Source organism: Zootermopsis nevadensis, unplaced genomic scaffold (assembly GCF_977971745.1).
Source record: "Zootermopsis nevadensis isolate Lab colony 2312 unplaced genomic scaffold, Znev_1.0 Znev_ptg000057l, whole genome shotgun sequence".
Classification (NCBI taxonomy): domain Eukaryota; kingdom Metazoa; phylum Arthropoda; class Insecta; order Blattodea; family Termopsidae; genus Zootermopsis; species Zootermopsis nevadensis.
The window spans coordinates 102,330-119,862 of NW_028259188.1; the positions used below are offsets into that span (position 1 = coordinate 102,330).

At 38.4% G+C, this 17,533-nt stretch overlaps 1 protein-coding gene and 1 long non-coding RNA gene across 4 annotated transcripts; one reads left to right on the plus strand and one right to left on the minus strand.

The window, feature by feature from the left end:
* The first annotated feature begins 667 nt into the window (after positions 1-667).
* LOC110834898 (uncharacterized) lies at positions 668-15,146 on the plus strand. Of its 3 annotated transcripts, none has more exons than XM_022074525.2 (9): positions 668-849; positions 1,688-1,769; positions 2,280-2,429; positions 4,805-4,914; positions 7,627-7,804; positions 10,022-10,137; positions 12,028-12,225; positions 12,774-13,091; positions 14,658-15,146. In XM_022074525.2, the coding sequence occupies exons 1-9, from the start codon at positions 784-786 to the stop codon at positions 14,859-14,861; spliced, it is 1,422 nt and encodes a 473-aa protein (XP_021930217.1). In that variant the 5' UTR covers positions 668-783; the 3' UTR covers positions 14,862-15,146. The 3 variants fall into 3 exon arrangements, with proteins under 3 accessions (XP_021930217.1, XP_021930218.1, XP_087217481.1); XM_022074526.2 differs by having other exon boundaries at positions 669-849; positions 1,663-1,769; XM_087361355.1 differs by lacking the exons at positions 7,627-7,804; positions 10,022-10,137 and having other exon boundaries at positions 669-849.
* Positions 8,759-15,287, minus strand: LOC147871364 (uncharacterized). Its single transcript, XR_015538825.1, has 2 exons — positions 15,171-15,287; positions 8,759-9,929 (listed from the first exon to the last, which is right to left on the minus strand). It is a non-coding gene; the product is annotated as an uncharacterized LOC147871364 (long non-coding RNA).
* Between the last annotated feature and the right edge of the window lie 2,246 nt (positions 15,288-17,533).

Below are 17,533 nucleotides of genomic sequence, written 5' to 3' on the forward strand. Positions count from 1 at the left end.
GCACATAAATTCAAAACACGCTCAAATAACATTAAATTAACTTGCACGCCCTGGCAATATATGAGAGTAAATCTGCACTGGATCCCGACCGTAGATATCGACAGCGGCAGAACGGACCTCCTCCACTCTTCATATCTGGCCGATTATAAAAAACCACTACAAACATTTCACCCACGCAAGATCACGCTGTACGCGACATACATTTACGAAACAACATTGAATGTGATAATAAAGTACAATTGATCTAGAAGAGGATAACTTTCTGATATTTAATGGACATCTGACGAAGGATTGCATTTAGAATATTACATTTGAGTTTATATCGATTATACACCTGAAGATGGTTCATTGAAAACCGAAACATGTCGTGAAAAATATGATGCTCTAATTGTAAATCGAACATTTCGATAGAAAGAGCATCATTTTAATATATTTTAAATATTAAATGTTAATTGTAGTAATAATATTTTAATATTTAATAAAATATTTTATTGTGATTAGACGGTTAAAATTAAACAATTATAATCATCACAATATGACGCAACATTATCATTTCATACGATTGTACAGAGAGCAGACAGGAAACGACCAGTCTCGGTCTCGTAACTCTGTCGCCTGCCTCGGTCGCTTGTCTCTGTCGCGTGCAGCGAAATTGTACCTTTAGTTAGCTTTTTGGTTGGTTGGTTGGCTTCAGTTGTCGCATTGTGCGTTTGGAGAAGCGTAGTGTTTTAAGTGCGTGTTGGTACTAGTGTATAGTATAAACATAAATCCAACGTAAAAGCTATGAGTGATACGGACGATGATTATGAATTTCTTCCACAACAGTTGGCGAAATATACTTGTTCTGAGGTGAATGTAGTTTCTTGTTACGTCGCACGGAAAGTTTAATGTATGTTAAGTTCTTTTGGAAGTGGTTGAAGAAAGCAGAAGCCAATATCAACAGCAGGATTTTTTTTCTAGTTGTTCTTTATTATGATTTGTCGTTTGTTTAACCACACTCACAGTATCTCTGATTTTATTGTGGTTAATATAAGGCACAATCCAGGTGTGTTAGCCATCAGGTACTAATGATAATCATGAAAACCACATTTAACTTGAACATTGGCATTGTCAGAGGTTCGACTAGAACTTCGGGCCTCAAGAAAATGAAACACGAATGCTGCAGCTTGAGAGTTGTTATTAACCTGTAAAAACAAACCTCATGCATTTCAACTGCAGTTAAACTACATGAGGTTTGTCATTATATTAACGTTGCTTATTAATAATACAGTGGGTCATCATCCTGACACAAAGCATAAAGACAGTAATTGATTTTACAGATCTGTTTTTGGGCTGTCCCAGGTTCAATTCTGAGACCTGAGACTAGCTGTCCTGACTGTTTTTGTGGTTTTACTCAGTCTCTCCAACAAATGCTGGGATAGTGCCTTAAATTAGGCCACAACCACTTCCTTCCACATCTTTTTCAATTCAGTATTCACTATTATCTTCTCATTAACACTTTTTAGTCTGAGCTACTGAAAAGTGGTGTTAAATAAACTTTAAATAAATACATGTCTATTACCATTGTAACTAACCTTCTGATATGATAGTGGTGTGATGTGTTTTGAGTATAATATGAATTTTACTATGAAATTCCTCAATACTTTTTTACAAAACAAATAGTACTAGTTCATCTGTGAAATTGTAGGAGAGAAAAATTGTCCTTGATCCATCAGTGACTCTTGCCCAGCGGGAGAAACTTGCAGAGCTGATGAAATTCACAGAACTTGGTAAGTTATTCTTAATACTATGTTTTAATGATCTTGATATTTATAAGTTTAAGTGTTTTTATTATTGTAATGTGCATATATTATGCAGTGGCATGTCATTTGTAAGCCTCTGCTACTGTCAAATGTGATCTAGACTGATGTAATGCTGTAGGTTGAAACCAAACTGAGCAAACAAGATAAGACAAGTATTCAGACAAGGTGAGATAGAACATCTTGCCTGAACACTGAACTAGCAAGGGGGGACAAAAACACAGGCAAGTTGTTGACAACAATATGTTGATCAAAAATAAAGGCTGGGCTGTATGGTGGTTTTTAGAACTGGAATAATTAAAAAGTTTTGAATGCTTCCTATTATGAAGATGAAATCAGCCAGAGGATTTAACTTCTTTTTTTAAGAGTTTGCTGAGACAGGTTTAATTTAAATTTCAAAATCTTTCTTTGTATGAAACCACAAACTATTAACTGTTTTCTGGTACATGCTGCTTAATACTCAGTTATATGCTTCTGCAGATCAGTTTACACATGTAAGTGGCAGTGTTGGTCCATCTGATCAAGCTTCCATTCCTAAGCCGCAGCAACCAGTGATCCAGCTTGTAAAAACCAAGCATCCTTGCAGAACTACATTCATACCTGAAGATATCTGTTGTTTATTCAGCCAAGGTTAGTCAGTGTATGATTTAAAGCTTTCACAGCAGCAGACGTTAATAAAATCTCAGGCTGACAGCCATGTTAGTTGGTTGAAAACATTGGTGACAGCTAATGGTCCAAGAAGATTTTATTAATGTTGGTTAGTCGTATTTTACATGGGACTTTAGAGGAAGTTGAAGGTCACGTGTTACATGAAAATATTTAGTAGGTCTCAAAAACCGGGCAATGACATACAAACACTTTACAGTTTATAAATAATTTATACCCATTCATTACCTACTTATAAAGAAAATGCCCACATCACTCGTCATGAAACAATAATCTGATTGACCTCTTTCTGGGGCATACCTAACAGCGTAGTGCGACTTTCATTATTACCCACCTCCATGAAACATTGCAGTCAATATAAGCCCAGAAAAGCAAGATAAGAGGGAAATAAGTTTGTTCATTTGTTTGAGCATTAATACAAAACAGGTTTTCAGAAAAATTTATAACCCCTACGTTCCACAAATACTTTTTGGCTGTCTGTATGGTTAAGTTGGCAGGTAGTGCAAATTAATTTTATGTGAGTCATTTTCACCAGTACAGATTATCGTTTATTTAAATTTGTCAGGTATGACATTCAAGTTTAACATTGAGATTGTATGTATAATTTTCATCATATACATGAAAGTACATGATTTTTATGCATGCATGCATAAAATTTCAGCGACATAGTAGCTTTAGTGGATTATTTTATTGTTTACTGCCATTAAACTGAAAGCTAAATACAAAGTAACTCTCGGGTAGCAGAACCCACAGGTCCAACACCGACAACGCCATCTGCCACTAGACACGATCCTGGGCTAACTCCATCCATTTTCCATCATCACAGCCCACCTCCCTAAGATCCATCTTGATATTATCCTCCCATCTCCTTGGTTTGCCCAGTGGTAGTTCACCAGAAGGATTTGGTATGCCCCCCATGCGTGCTACGTGCACATCCCATCAGAACCTCCTAGATTTCGCTATCCTCACTATGCTAGGTGACTTGTACAATTCATGTAGCTCCTCATTGTGTAGTATTCTAAATTCCCCACTTATTTCATCCTTCCTAGGTCCGAATAGTTTTCTAAGCACCTTTTTTCAAGCCCTTGTAACGTACGTTTTTCCTTCAAGGTAAGAGACCATGTTTCCCACCCATACAAGACAGCAGGCAAAATAATCTTAAGTGTTTTGGACAGCAAACAAGATGATAACAGCTTCTGAATTTCCAAAAACAAGCATTTCCTGAACGTGTTCTAACCTTAATTTCATCATGGACCTCATTTCTGTTTGCTATTGTTGTTCCCAGATACATTTTGAAACATTTTCAAATGACGTGTTAGTTATAATTATGTTCTGCTGTTGATCTCATATTATGCCCACGTATTTAGTGTTGTTTACATTTACTTCTGGGCCTATTTCTTTGCTAGCCTGTAGGAGAGTTTCTGCATTTTTGGTTATGGTACCCACACCATCCCCCAGCAAACTGACATCAGCATATGTGAGTACCTCATGGAGACCATTCAATTCAAGCCCTTCCTAATTTCCTCTGACCTTCCTCATGACATGTTCTAGTGCAAAATTAAAAAGCATTGGGGATAGAGCCACTTGGCGCTCACAACGGATCTGACAGAACGTTACCTATACAAACTCTACTAGATACACATCTTAATTAACCTAACTAGTTTCTCAATCAAAATTCCATTCAGTACCTCTCTTCTAGCTGAGTCATACGCATTCCTAAAGTCCACAAACATTATACTCTGACATTTTCTCTAATATTTGCCAAATGCAAAAGGTCTGATCAATAGTTGACCTATTACAGCAGAATCCACATTGACCATCCCCGATAGTTTCATCATAAATGGAGTTAATTGTGCCAGAAGACCATTCGATAAACTTTTGTATGACGTTAATAAAAGAGACACACCTAGGAAGTTACTGCACCTGTTTTATGGATAGGGACAACAATTTATTCTTTCCACTGTTGTAGTTCCAAATGAGACTGTAAGCTTGCAGTGCCCTACCACCTGCATGGATTAATTCCACTGAAATTAAGTTGGTACTTGGAGATTTGTAAGGTTTTAATTTCCCAATGGAAATTTTCAACTTCATTACGGATTAGTCCCAGGATAAGGGCTCTTTAAATTAATCAGCTATGCAAAGGTCAATTAGCGTATTAGAAGTTCTCACTTTGCCGGTGTTGGTATTGTTGAGGGCAGGATATTGCAGGTAGAAAGGTGGGATAGCCTCTAGGAGGAGGATGTCCATGAAAATTTTGTCATTTATTTGAAACATTTGGATTTGCCAAAAGTTGCCCAGATAACCTGCAAATGTAACACTTCATTTCTATTTCTTTTCAGATTCTTTTAGTATTCAGGACTTCGGGATTCCTCGTACTAAGTTCACGGACAGGCTCTGTTCTTTGAGCAGCCATGAGCTGCATGAACGCATCTGCAGACATGAACTCAAGGTTTGGCATGCGTGTCGCATTAACCCTGTATCCTGTGTTCTGTGACAAAACATTGCAGTGTAGTAAGTAGAAGCGTTCCTGCACTGTGTTTCTTAGTGTCCCACTCTTAATTTCATCCAAGACACTAACTATCCTGACTCAGGCTGTTTTTGTTTTTCCTAATTTCATCCAGGAAAATGACATAAAGACCTTCAATGTGTCCCAGAAAACATCTTCCAAACCTTGGGTGGTTATTTACAGGCTCATTTTGAGTGAAAAATTATTAATGTGGATCGGAATCTGAGCTGTATTATACGAGGGTGAGTCAAATGAAAACCGTAAAACTGAGATAAAAATTCGAAATATCGCGCCATTGTCCTATAAGTTGGCAGACATGTTACCAATGCTATAAAGAGTAACCTATAGGTGGTAGTATAATGCAGACAAACATATCGCCATCACAGTGCCAATTTGAAAATGGCTGCTCCACTAGTTACGTGCACGAAAGAAGAACAACGTTCTGTAATTCGTTTTTTGATCAGTGAAGAATCTTGAAGAATCATCTTCGACCTGCAGTCAGATCAAAGCGACGTGGACTTTTGACTAGAGGTGTCCTTGACATGACAATGCTCGGCCCCACTCTGTCCGTGCAACAGTTGCAACAATCCAAGACTTGCACTTTGAGTGTCTTCCACATCCGCCATACTCACCAGACCTAGCCCCAAGTGATTACCACATGTTTGGGCCACTCAAAGAGGCGATGGGAGGAAAGAAGTTCCGTTCTGATGAAGAGGTACAGCAGGCGGTGCATGAGTGGTTGTGCAGACAACCACAAGAATTTTTTTCTAGAGGAATCCATACACTTCGTAAACGCTGGAGGGCCTGTATTGAACGAAATGGAGACTATGTAGAAAAATGATGTAGTTGTGTATCGCTTTCACTCAATAAATTAAATTTAAAAAAAAATTTACGGTTTTCATTTGACTCACCCTCGTAATTATGATAGGTGGAAATGCACAGATGAAGTTAAATTATTTTAGTTGAAGAAATGGATGAGCAGCATAGGAATAGTAATGTACATTGTGACTTAATGCATGTACTTAAGCAGCTGCTGTTTGAAATTACCTCTTGCATTGTCTAAACACAAGCAGGTTCATTTTAGAAGAGCATATGTTGCTTTCATGACTTCTCTGTGATGCGCTGTAACAGTTCATCTTGTGTCTGATTTGTTCTGATACACCAAATCCTTCACGTTTCCCCACAAGTAGAAACAAGTCTGGCACGCAGGGTCTCCTAGAACCAGTCCGATTTCCAATCGTTGGTTCTAGTACTGTGTGGCTTGTGGACCAAAATGAGGCAACCACATATTTAATCTGGCCGAGAGAGGAAGTTGTGGCACATTCTGTCGGAAAGGCAGGTAGTAGTCGGCTGTTGAATGCCGCTCAAGTGGTCACTGATAGGACGCTATCACACATTCATCAAAAAGTTGTGTTGGAATGGAATAGTGCAAATTGTCTGTGGACTACACGATGGTGTTGTGGTAGTTGGTTATCCCGTCTCATGTAAATTTTTCCTCATCACAAACCAATGCTGTTCCGCAGTCTAACGGCAGAAATATACTGAAGCCGCATGATCCCCAAGTTGAATAGCTCGCACATGTGCAGATCTACCTTATATAAAGTTTGCTGTATTTGCATTTAAGATGTGTTCATTTAACACTCATTCTCAGACTCCATTGGACCCATCGCAGTATTCTTCTTGTCATGAATGTCATATGCCATGCTCCAAGGTACTTGTGGTGAATGATCCTGACTGCCGCTGTGCTTGACGGCAACAGCAATACTCTTCATCTGCTGCCCTTGCATTTGCTTGTGGAGGGTGCGAACTGATGGCATGGGCAAGTCAACTGCGTTGGCACATACTTCTGGAACAGACCAGCTAGCAGTTGGAAATTACTTTTAGATTTTAATACTTTTTTATTGCTGGTTCAGAATTTTGGCAATTATGTATTAATTTAGAGATAAGTGTAGCGTATGCTCTGAAGGGGTGGTATTGGGCACAAGTACAGAAGGGCAATGGGAAATTATTTTTCAGATAACTGTAATAGTTGAGATTTTGACCTTGTTGGCATAACATTTCTTTACTCAAAACACGCCAGTGAATAGCTACCCAAAGTTTCGCGGGCTATTTTGGGACAACCTGTATTTATAATAAATTCACCAAACATCAAAACTTCTACTTTCAATTCTAGAGGTCCCAGGTTAGATTTTTTGGCCTGCAGGGTGGATATCCTGGGTTTTTGTGGTTTTCCTCATCTTCCATCCAGTGTTGACATAATGCCTTGAAATAGGCCATGACTGCTTTCTACCAGAGCCTTCCCGATTACTGATAATCCTTTGCAGTCGTCTTCCCATTGTCACAGATTCATTGAACATAACTGTAAGCAGATAGGCTCTTCTTTTCTGTTGTATTGATCCATTTATGTTCCTTGGAATTTTCCATTTTAGCACAGTAATTATTATGCTTAGTATTGTTATAGTTGTTGATTTAAAAATGAGATTAGCTAATTACATTGAAGCACAAGAAAAGTATTTTGAATGGCGGTATATAAATTTTTATCATTAGCTCTTTTCCTAACCATTTAAAAACTCTGTATTCTGCTACGTAATCAGTTTTCCTCAGTCTCGTTACTTTTCCATCCGTGAAAATTAATTACTTTCCATTTTGTTTCAGTTTCAGTTTCCATTTCTTTCAGATGCAGTTCTTCATCCATTATGTCGGTACTTATTTTTATTAATGTCCGTACATAGAGACGAAAGAACTGTTTTTGCTTGCTCCAACACTTTGCGCTACATTAAACGGGGCTGGTGCCCTAGCTTGGACATTATCCTTATTGTGTTCATAAATTGGGGTGAGTTTAAACTGTGTATGAAAAAACATTGTTTCTGGGAAATCATTTGTCTGTGAGAGAAAAATACAATTTCATTCAGCACTTACCCAGTCATGAATAACTAACTCCGAGGTGGATGATCTTCAGTGGTTTTAGTTACTAATTTGAAAAATTCCTGCGTATGAAACGTTGAGTTTTTATACCATGTTTCAGTCCAGTTTACATATACAGTCTATTTCTCTCTATTTTTTTTATATTCTCATTCGAAAATGTTGTATGCATCTTTGTCCTCTTCATACATACTCATCCCATTTTATCTTCCTAAATACGAGGCTCGTCCTTAAAGTAAGTTTCCCTGGGGCCGTTTACAGAAACAAAACACAATTTCATGGAAATATTTATTGCAACAGATACAGCAAGTGTCCAGCTATTTTTCAACATATTCGCCACCGGAATTGAGACATTGGTCATACCGTGGGACCAACTTTTGAATACCTGTGTCGTAGAAGTCTGCCGCCTGGGATTGGAACCACTGTGTGACAACCATCTCCGCCTCTCTGTCATTCTCAAAACGCTGACGCTGACCGGACAGGAATTTCTTGAGGTGTAGGAAAAGATGGAAATCACTGGGAGCGAGGTCCGGGCTGTAGGGTGAATTATTAAACACCTCCCAGCTGAACTCCTGCAGGAGACTTGCTGTCCGTCGAGCCGTGTGCGGCCTAGCGTTATCACTGACCGCACTTCACAGTCGGCGGGAGCTGGAATAAGAACCTCCATCTTCAACAGCTGCAACGATGCTACTGTGAGAACGCGGGAAGTGCCGTTAGTGCATGCGCCATGCTACGTCATTGCTCTATCACGTACGCACAGTCGCTTCGCTCAATATAAGGTTTGCTAGCTGTGGGACGAGTGGGAAACTTACTTTTGGGACGCGCCTCGTATAATGACCATATTACTAACTGAAAACATGAATCGTGTAGCTTGTCACTTATTTTTTCTATTGTTCTTTGTAATTAATCTTTTAAGACATGTGCCACCTCAGGTTTTACATGTGCTATCAACTAAGCAACAGTCGGCATACTATTTACTTCAAGAATGGTACTTGGATAGCAGTTTGTGTCAACAGTTGGCACATACGCTTTTTTATATCATGTTCAAAGACTAGTGTAACATTTCATAATGAACTATTTCTAATTTTTTACTGTGAAGAGTTGTAAGCCTCCACCCAACCACATCTTCTCAGCTGTCTGTCTGTCTGTGATTGCTTATTCAATACATTTGCAGCCCTCCATATCTGGAGGCTTTCTACTTCATCTCCAATCTGAGGATTTACTATACCATGTTGTATTCTCAGGTTGGTAACAGGAACTTAATTATTAAACATTAATTAGGTGAACTTTATGGTTCTTTGCTACCACTGCTGGGTCTGTTTTTTGCTCATATCACGAGTAAGGTTATAAGATGCTGTGGCAACAGTAATGTATTTGTGTCTTCATCAGACATACGAGGTGCGATCGCAAAGTTTCCAGACTGCGCGTATAAAAACCCGTACACTTATCTCAGGTATTAAATTCATCCATCACCCTCGAAGTAGTTCCCCTGGGAGTGAACACAACGATCCCAGCGCCGCTGCCAAGCCTGGAAGCATCCCTGGAAATCTTTCTTTGTCAGCCTGTCAAGCACCATCTGCGATTCTGCCTGAATCTCTTCTATCGTCTCAAATCTCCTTCCCTTTAGCTGAATTTTCATCTTTGGGAAGAGGAAGAAGTCACACGGAGCTAAATCAGGCGAATAAGGAGGGTGCGGGATGACGGCCGTGGTGTTTGAGGCCAAAACTGCCGAACTTTGAGGGTGGTGTGCGCTGGCGCGTTCTCATGATGCGTCGCATGTGGAGTTCTTCCTTTAGAATCAGCTGACAGGTCCCATAGCCTATCCCAACAATGTCGCACAAGTCGTTGATGGTACGACGTCGATCTTCGTGAATGGCCTGCCGAATCTTCGTAACATTTTCGGGCGTTGTGCTCGAAGATGGTGGTCCAGAACGCTCGTCATCATCGACAGAGGTTCGGCCATTTTTAAAACGTGAATGCCACACAGAAGTTTGTGCACGACCCATTCTTCCATTTTGCTCAATGGTTTGTCAATTCTGGAATTTTTACAATACATTGCATCTATTATTTTCATTTAAAGTTTAATAGTAGCTTTACAAAATGTTAAAAATGTATTCTTCTCATTTAGGAATAAACCAAGAACTGCTGGATACATGTGACATAGACGTTGGCTCATATTTTCCAGTGAATCTATTCGATAAAGTTGTATCAAGTCCAAGATTTGAAGATACTAATGTTCAAAAGGTACATAGTAATTGATGTAATTTCTTTGCTTGCAAGTTATGTGAAAATTAAAATCAATCTTTCAGTTGTCAGTAATTTAACTAAAATTCTACTGCCATCATGTCCGCTGTTTTGGCACCTTCCAATTCACGTATTTTAAACTAAAGAACGTAACAGTAGAAATCTTCTGAAAAACATTTGTTGTTATTCACCATTTGATCTGTAGATGTTTTATTGCAAATGACATGTTTTGTGAATGTGGTAGTGGACAATTGTTATTTACATTCATCACATAAAAAGGTGGTGGCATGTGCGGACTTAATTTATTAAATAGTTTGTTTTCATTCCAACTGCCATTCAACATGAGTGATTTGCTGGATGTTAAGGGCCAGAAGATGGACCAATGATGTCACCCAGTGCTTAGTGACATGAATTTATAATATATGGAGTTAGTTATAGTTTGGATCATATATATTTCTGCCTGATTGGTATCTTCCATAGTCGTCTGTGAATAATTTTGCCTTGCAGTTTATTAGTGTGGGCAGCATGTAACATATTATTAATGTCACCAACACTTGACGACCGCCGTGTCAACTATTGGCAAGCCGACCCACACATTCTCCAAGATACATAATTTATTGGTCTGTTATGCGGCACTGCTTTTGTGCAGTTGTAAGTCGCTGATATCTTCATATCTTGTATTTCTGTTGTCTTCTGTGGTAGTAAAACATGGACAATACATACCAAAGGCAAGTTCAGAAACGGAGCTGAGTTTGAATGGACTAAAAACCAAATTCTGAATTGATCAAAAATGATTATCAGCAGGGAGAGACAGACTGCTCACATTAGTTACAAACATCAACTGGAATTAGAAACTGGGGATGGCTGTCGGACAGCTGACTCCGAGACGGGTCAGCAAAGTTCAAGTCTCGACAGCTTGATGATTTTATCATAAAAAAATAAAAAGCAGTCCTGCCCCACCTGTTTTTGAAAACATTTGAAGTTCAGAAGAGTGAGGGCTTCACTTTTCCTCAAGTAGTGCCTTGCCTGGCCTTTGTTCAGTTGTTTGGTTATCCTTTTCAGTTTATCTCCAAACATTGTGCAGAAAATGCTTTGGAATCTGTTAATTTTGCGAGTATGGAATTAAAGTAGTTGCTGGGCAGAAACCTTCGTACCTCCCAACACCACTAGCATTTCACCTATACCAACGGGCTGCTGCATGGGATTGATTTAAGTTTCTGGTATTTTGCCCGGTGTTTTACAGTGGCACTGTTATTGCCATTGTTCATAGTCACTCAGTTTTGCCATGTAGGAATCCTAACCCAGTAGGTTGTGTCTGCTTTCTTCCATGCCCTTCCTAATTAATCATTTACAGTCCTCCAGAGCCATGTAGGCTAATGCAACGGCGGAGAAAGTGTTGTTTAGCAAACAAATAAACAAACTTGGCGTACAGTAATAAGTTGATATTTATAGTTTAAATGCGTCATGTTTGTGTTTTATAATTAAAATATATAATATAATTCAGGTCTATACACAAACTTTACTTACAGATGTTAAAATTTAAAATTTGCGCTATTCCTCGTTACTACGATGTTACAATACTGCGCCTTTATTTACTACATGTTTCGATGCGTAGCATCATCTTCAGGTTTTTCCTTTAAAACTACTTTATATTTCAATGCAAGTTTTTCATTTATTCATCTGTTTTGTAAATTATTATAGAATGTGTTCTGTTGATCTTCTTATTTTATGCATCTTATGTTTTGTTTTCCATTATTCATGAATCGTGATGTACGGTGTATCCTCGTCTGATCAGGTTGACTGTCTGTTCGTGGACTTTAACATCTGTAAGTAAAGTTTGTGTATAGACCTGAATTATATTATATATTTTAATTAAGTTGATATTTACAGGTTTTGGAATTTATCCATTCTGTAGCTGCAACGCTTGGTAAAGAAAGTGCACAAGACAAACTGAACAAGGTCGTGCAAGTCCTTGTACTGTCGGCCCTTGATGGAGGATTTAAGTCACCCACTCTGGAGACCTGTTTCTCACGTTGCATTCGTGCTCTATTAGATGGCATTCCAGAAAGCCAGTGGAATAAACGCAGGGTAAGCAGACGGACGATAAATCGTACAGAGTAAAATCCCAAGGGGCATGAACAGTTTCCTGTTTTGCATAATTTCGACAGACGCTCGACAGTGATGGGGTCAGTGGAGGTACGGCTAGTTTAGTTGATGACTGCATTTAATCTCAGATTTCCATTACAAGCCTCTGCTGTTCACATAAATCTGCCCAGTCTGTAATTTACTGTTTGTGCGATAGTCAGCAGTAGCAAAAGCCCAAGCTAACCTGACTGCTCTCTTATCGCAGTTACTTCCACCCTTTATCTTACTTTGGGAGTTTAACACCAAAAATGCATTATGGGAATCTCCTTACAAGCAAAATAGGCAGAGGGAACTGTTCTGCTCTAGACTGTAGGGTGAATTGGTTATTTCTGCAATGAATTCTTCCGTGTGAGGCAGTTTAATGGAGAAAACACAAACATTTGCCTTCTTAAATTTCTGTTTTTAGGGATCAGCTCATGTCAGAAATTTAATTGAAAATGGCACGTACTTGGTTGATTTTTGTCCGTTAACAGTGTTACTTTTGTGTTCAGGTGTGGACTATTTGCGAGATGTTGCATCGGAATGGGGCAGAGCATTTTCACAACCAGGCAGTGGTTTGCTGCTCACTGCTCATAGTGAGTCCTCGTTCAATAGAGATAGCAAAAGCTTTGACCCTTACAACATTGAATCACTTATTGGCAACAGAATTAAAGACTGAACCATTGGGCAACATTGCAGATAGCAACATAACCGAGCTTGTGATGCACTACCCACTTATCGACGAGCTCGGCCCCTATGAACTCTATACTGTTGTAAGGCTGGTGGATTTGTGCGTTTTGAGAGCTTATACTGAAGATAATTTAAATCTGGTAATAAGATTTTATGGGTATTTTATTTCCTTTTCCTGTTTAATGATTGCAGATAACTTTTGTTTAACCCTTAGGTGGTTAATTTAAAAATATTTTATTCGGGTTGTCCAAGAAAGTTTGTCATAGTTTCGTTTATTAATATTTATGTACACCATTGATACAAAAGTATTCCTTTTCACAATACAGCTGTAAATATGTACGAGTTTGAGTGTAAGCGTCATTGACAGTAGCACAATAGTGATCTTTTGACATTGTTCTCGTTTTCACTGTAAATTATATCCTTCAGACAATGCCAGAATAATAGTTCTGTTCTTTTTATCTGAATAATAAATAAAATTTTAATTTAGAAACTGGATTCTTCTTCCATCTTTAGGTAAATATGGAAAACAGATAATCAGAAAGGAAATTATTTTATGCTCTATCCTATTGTAAAATTGAAGTAATTGATATAAGCTGTCTGGTCTTCGACATATTTAGGTAAGCTACAGAGATGACTGTATCCTTAATAATGAAAATTTTCTGTGACATTTATTTTGAGGCTGTCTCAGACGTGCTCAGTTGTGGCGTAGAAATTCTGTGGGTTGGACAGTTTACAGAGCCTGTTGTGTGAAAGTTGGGCATGTCACTGAAAATGTTTTTTTTTTTTGCGGCGGGGTTATGTTTGTTCCAACATATCAGAAACTGGACCTGAGCAGCTGCAGTTTGTACACTCAAAACAGTGAGTTGACTGTACAAAACATGAATCATGCTCTTTGGAATGCTTAGTCGACTGCTGTTGGACAGATTTCTTTGGCAGAATTGAAATTCTAGTTTAATATGTTCAACTCATCTTCTGTTGGGTAAATGTCACTTTGAATTCCCATCTCAGAACTGTGCTACAATAATAAATTCATCACTCCTGCATATTCACCACAAACTATTGCACATTTGAGGGACATGCATGTTTACCAATGCTGTATCAAATATGGATATGTTTTGTGCTGTATAGTGAAAAGAGAGACTTTTTATTTTTGTAGTATTAATATTCTTTATATGGAGAAGTTAAAAAATTAAAGACTTTAGTTTATTTCAAAAGTTATTTTGGAAAGGATGGAAGATATAGATAAATAGAATTAACTTTCTCTCATTTGTACACATTTGTTTTATCACGATTTTCTGAGCAGTGGTAATACTATGACGTATTTAACATTATTGCTTCATTGATAAAATGCACCAAAAGAGTGCAATTTATGGATCAGTGACTATTCAGTATGGTGATAACCATTTCAGTCAAATAATAATTATGTATGGGTGTAAAGATTGCTGTTGTGATGCACATTGTATGTCCCTCTGCTGTAGCATGAATTGAGGTTAAGAAGCAGATTGAATTTTTTTGGGGGGGGGGCCCCTTGCTTGCTTGTCTTGGTGTTGTATTTCTTTGCCATACAAATTCAGGTCATTTGAATTACATTAATTTTCCCAAACGGAACTTGGCTGTTAGAACACAGTATTGAAAGATCAGTGTTGTGTGAGCTTTGTATTTCGTCAGAACTGTTTTGTATTGAATTTGATTTTATTGACTTACAGGAAAACCTCAACATTATGATATCTTGGCTGAGAAATTTGAGTGGCAGAATTTCAACTTCTGTGGAATTAATTGATACTCACGTTGTGAAGGAACTGATTACTCGATGCCTTTCAAGTTGGCAAACGGTGAAATTTGATATAGAATTTATTAAGCTTGTAGATGGTGATGCAGCATCTCTAGTGTCTGATGGTAATATGGAATAAACAGTATACGTATGTTAATTACTGCAAGATGCGTAGTTGATCCAGTGGAGTCTATATCGTAGTGAAGTTAGCGTAAAACTGGGTGGACTATATGTATAGTGCATGTGTTATGGATGTGGTGTTGAATTTTCATTGAGCATAATGTAATGGATTATGCAGAAACCAATAGAACTGGAAAACACCGGAGTAGCATTGTGACGGTTTTATAAACTTTACAACATCAGTTTTTCTAAAACAAAATTGGCATTTTTATATAAATATTAAAAAAATTACGAGATTTTTGTATGGAAGTGTCTTCTCACATCATACCTCTTGCACTTCCTCTCCCTACTCACTGATTTCAGTGCCTCTGCCCCGTAGAAAGTCCTTACATTCCTGTCCAAGTTATAGCCATTAGAATTAGTGACGAGTTAAACTGCTCTTCTGTGATCACAGGTGTGACTAATTGCTCACTCTCAATCACGGTGATCGAGATGCGAGCACGCATTTAGCATTCTGTGACGGCAGTTGGTAACATTGACTGTGGTGGTACACAGTGATGCAACTGCGAATATGATTGGCTGTCTGCTGCTGCTCTGTTTACGTGTGATTACAGTACAGCTGATGTTACGAATAATAAGATTACAGAAATTAACATGTCGAAAATTCAGAATGTGTAAGTTGTATTTGAAAATTAAATTAAAATTACTTTATTGTATTTAATACTTTCTATCTAAAATGAAAGTTGCCATTTTGGAAACTGAACACAAGGTAAATACATTTTAAGGGACCATTAACCAATATTTTAATTACCCCCATGTATGTATATGTATATATATGTATATATATATATATATATATATGTATATATATATATATATATGTTAATGACTGTGCATGCAAGAAAATAACAGAAGTAACTAACATTCCCCAGGTTACAATTCAAAAAAACAAGCATTTTTGCTTCTTTGCTGCTCAATCTATTCCGACGCTCAGTAATCAGCATCCCTGCTTTTGAAAAAAACTCTTTCACAAGGCACCGAGCAAAAACACCGATAAAAATGATAACCCAGCCCAGGAGAAGAGAGATGATCGAGCACATGTCTGTAACAGAGGTCCATATTCCACGTATTGATAATATGAAAGCGCCTTCACATGTGTGTGTTTGTTGTAGTTGTTAGGTTAGGTCCGGCATAGATATTGCTCATGGCTTGTGACTGTGTCTCTTGTGGTGATGAAAGAACTTTCCTTTATGATTTCCTGTAATAAGATCAGTCCTCATGAGTTGGGTCGCTCTCTTAAGGAGAATGACATACCTCCTGACTATTGATCATTCACCCCACCGAAAACCCCACCTTATTTGATATCAAATATAAGTTCCATTACCCCAAGGCTTATCATCAGAAGGTTAACTTTGAGTGACCTACTGTTCAACTTCACTTTATCTTGTCTTGAGATTGAATAAAACTCTTCATACTAGAACCTACAAACTGACAATCTTTTCTACATTCGAAATACTTAGCTATTTCAACTTATCCGCCAATCCTACGAAATATTACCAACATCTAAGGAAGCCGATTACCAACTTCACCTCAGGCACTTCCAAACGTATTACATATCTGTAGAATTTCAAAATAACCAGACAAAATGTTTAACTTAAAAATGTAAATTACAAAATGAAATTCTTTAACCACTGTTAGAGGAGGGTATGCAATAACCAGCATAATAAATACGAACGAGAAAGAGGTTATTATACCTGGGCCAAAAATTAAGTTGGGGCAGATTGAGGAATCGTCCATAGAAACGGCAGGAGCACACAACAGAGACCCAAATCGCGGTAGAGACGTTTCTATGGACGATTCCTCAATCTGCCCCTATTGGCGTTGCCACTGGGAGATGCAGTTGGGGATTTTCAATTCCTCTTCAAGTGTCGTTTCTCAGTCCTCTCCAGTACTTTTATTCTTTTTATTTACCAGGTACAAAAACAATGCAATTAATTAACACGCGTCGGTGTGATCACTGAAAGAGCGCGAATTAAGCACTCGGCGTCGGTCTCATCGAAATTCAACAACGAACGAAAACTCAAACTTGGCCGTGAGAAGAATCATTCATTACTTTTAAGTTTAACGCACTCTCCATTTTAAACGGCGTCCAGAAACGTGCGTGAAGCCAACCACGAAACGCGTGTTCAGCAGCGAAAATGCATCGGTGCGAGAAATGGCTATTGGACACCCCTGAAACAGAAAGGAATTGAGAGAGTCGCGTTTTTCAGGGAGTCGAACTAAAAACCATCTGATCACGTCGCTTATAAAAGCCACGCGTTTGCATCTTCGGATGCAAACGCGACTTGGAGCTCAAGTTCGGACTCAGACAGGAAAACGCCGCTCCAGATTCCAAGACGTCGTTCGTAGGAAACTTTAATCACCTTCTGGGCGCTGACACACAGACCGCTGGATTCTAAATTCGGCAATGCTTCTGGACGTGGCCGATTTAAACCGGTCGCCTACTCTAAACGACGGGTTTCATAGTGGCTCTACCTCGCAGTGCGTAGTCCGCCTTGAAAAAGCCAACGAAGGAACGATTTAAGTCGAAGCCTTTCAATTTCACCGAACGAGATTAACGTTCTCTTATTATACGATGTTAAGTAGCTGATGCAGTTGGTACAGGATCGTTATTCCGCTACGACAGTGCAT

Excerpts from the sequence above, each read along its gene's own strand:
- LOC110834898 (XM_022074525.2), top strand. The coding sequence starts at position 784 with ATGAGTGATACGGACGATGATTATGAATTTCTTCCACAACAGTTGGCG. Across the intron at positions 850-1,687 it reads CGAAATATACTTGTTCTGAG|GAGAGAAAAATTGTCCTTGA; the intron begins GTGAATGTAGTT and ends GTGAAATTGTAG. Across the intron at positions 12,226-12,773 it reads GCCAGTGGAATAAACGCAGG|GTGTGGACTATTTGCGAGAT; the intron begins GTAAGCAGACGG and ends TTTTGTGTTCAG.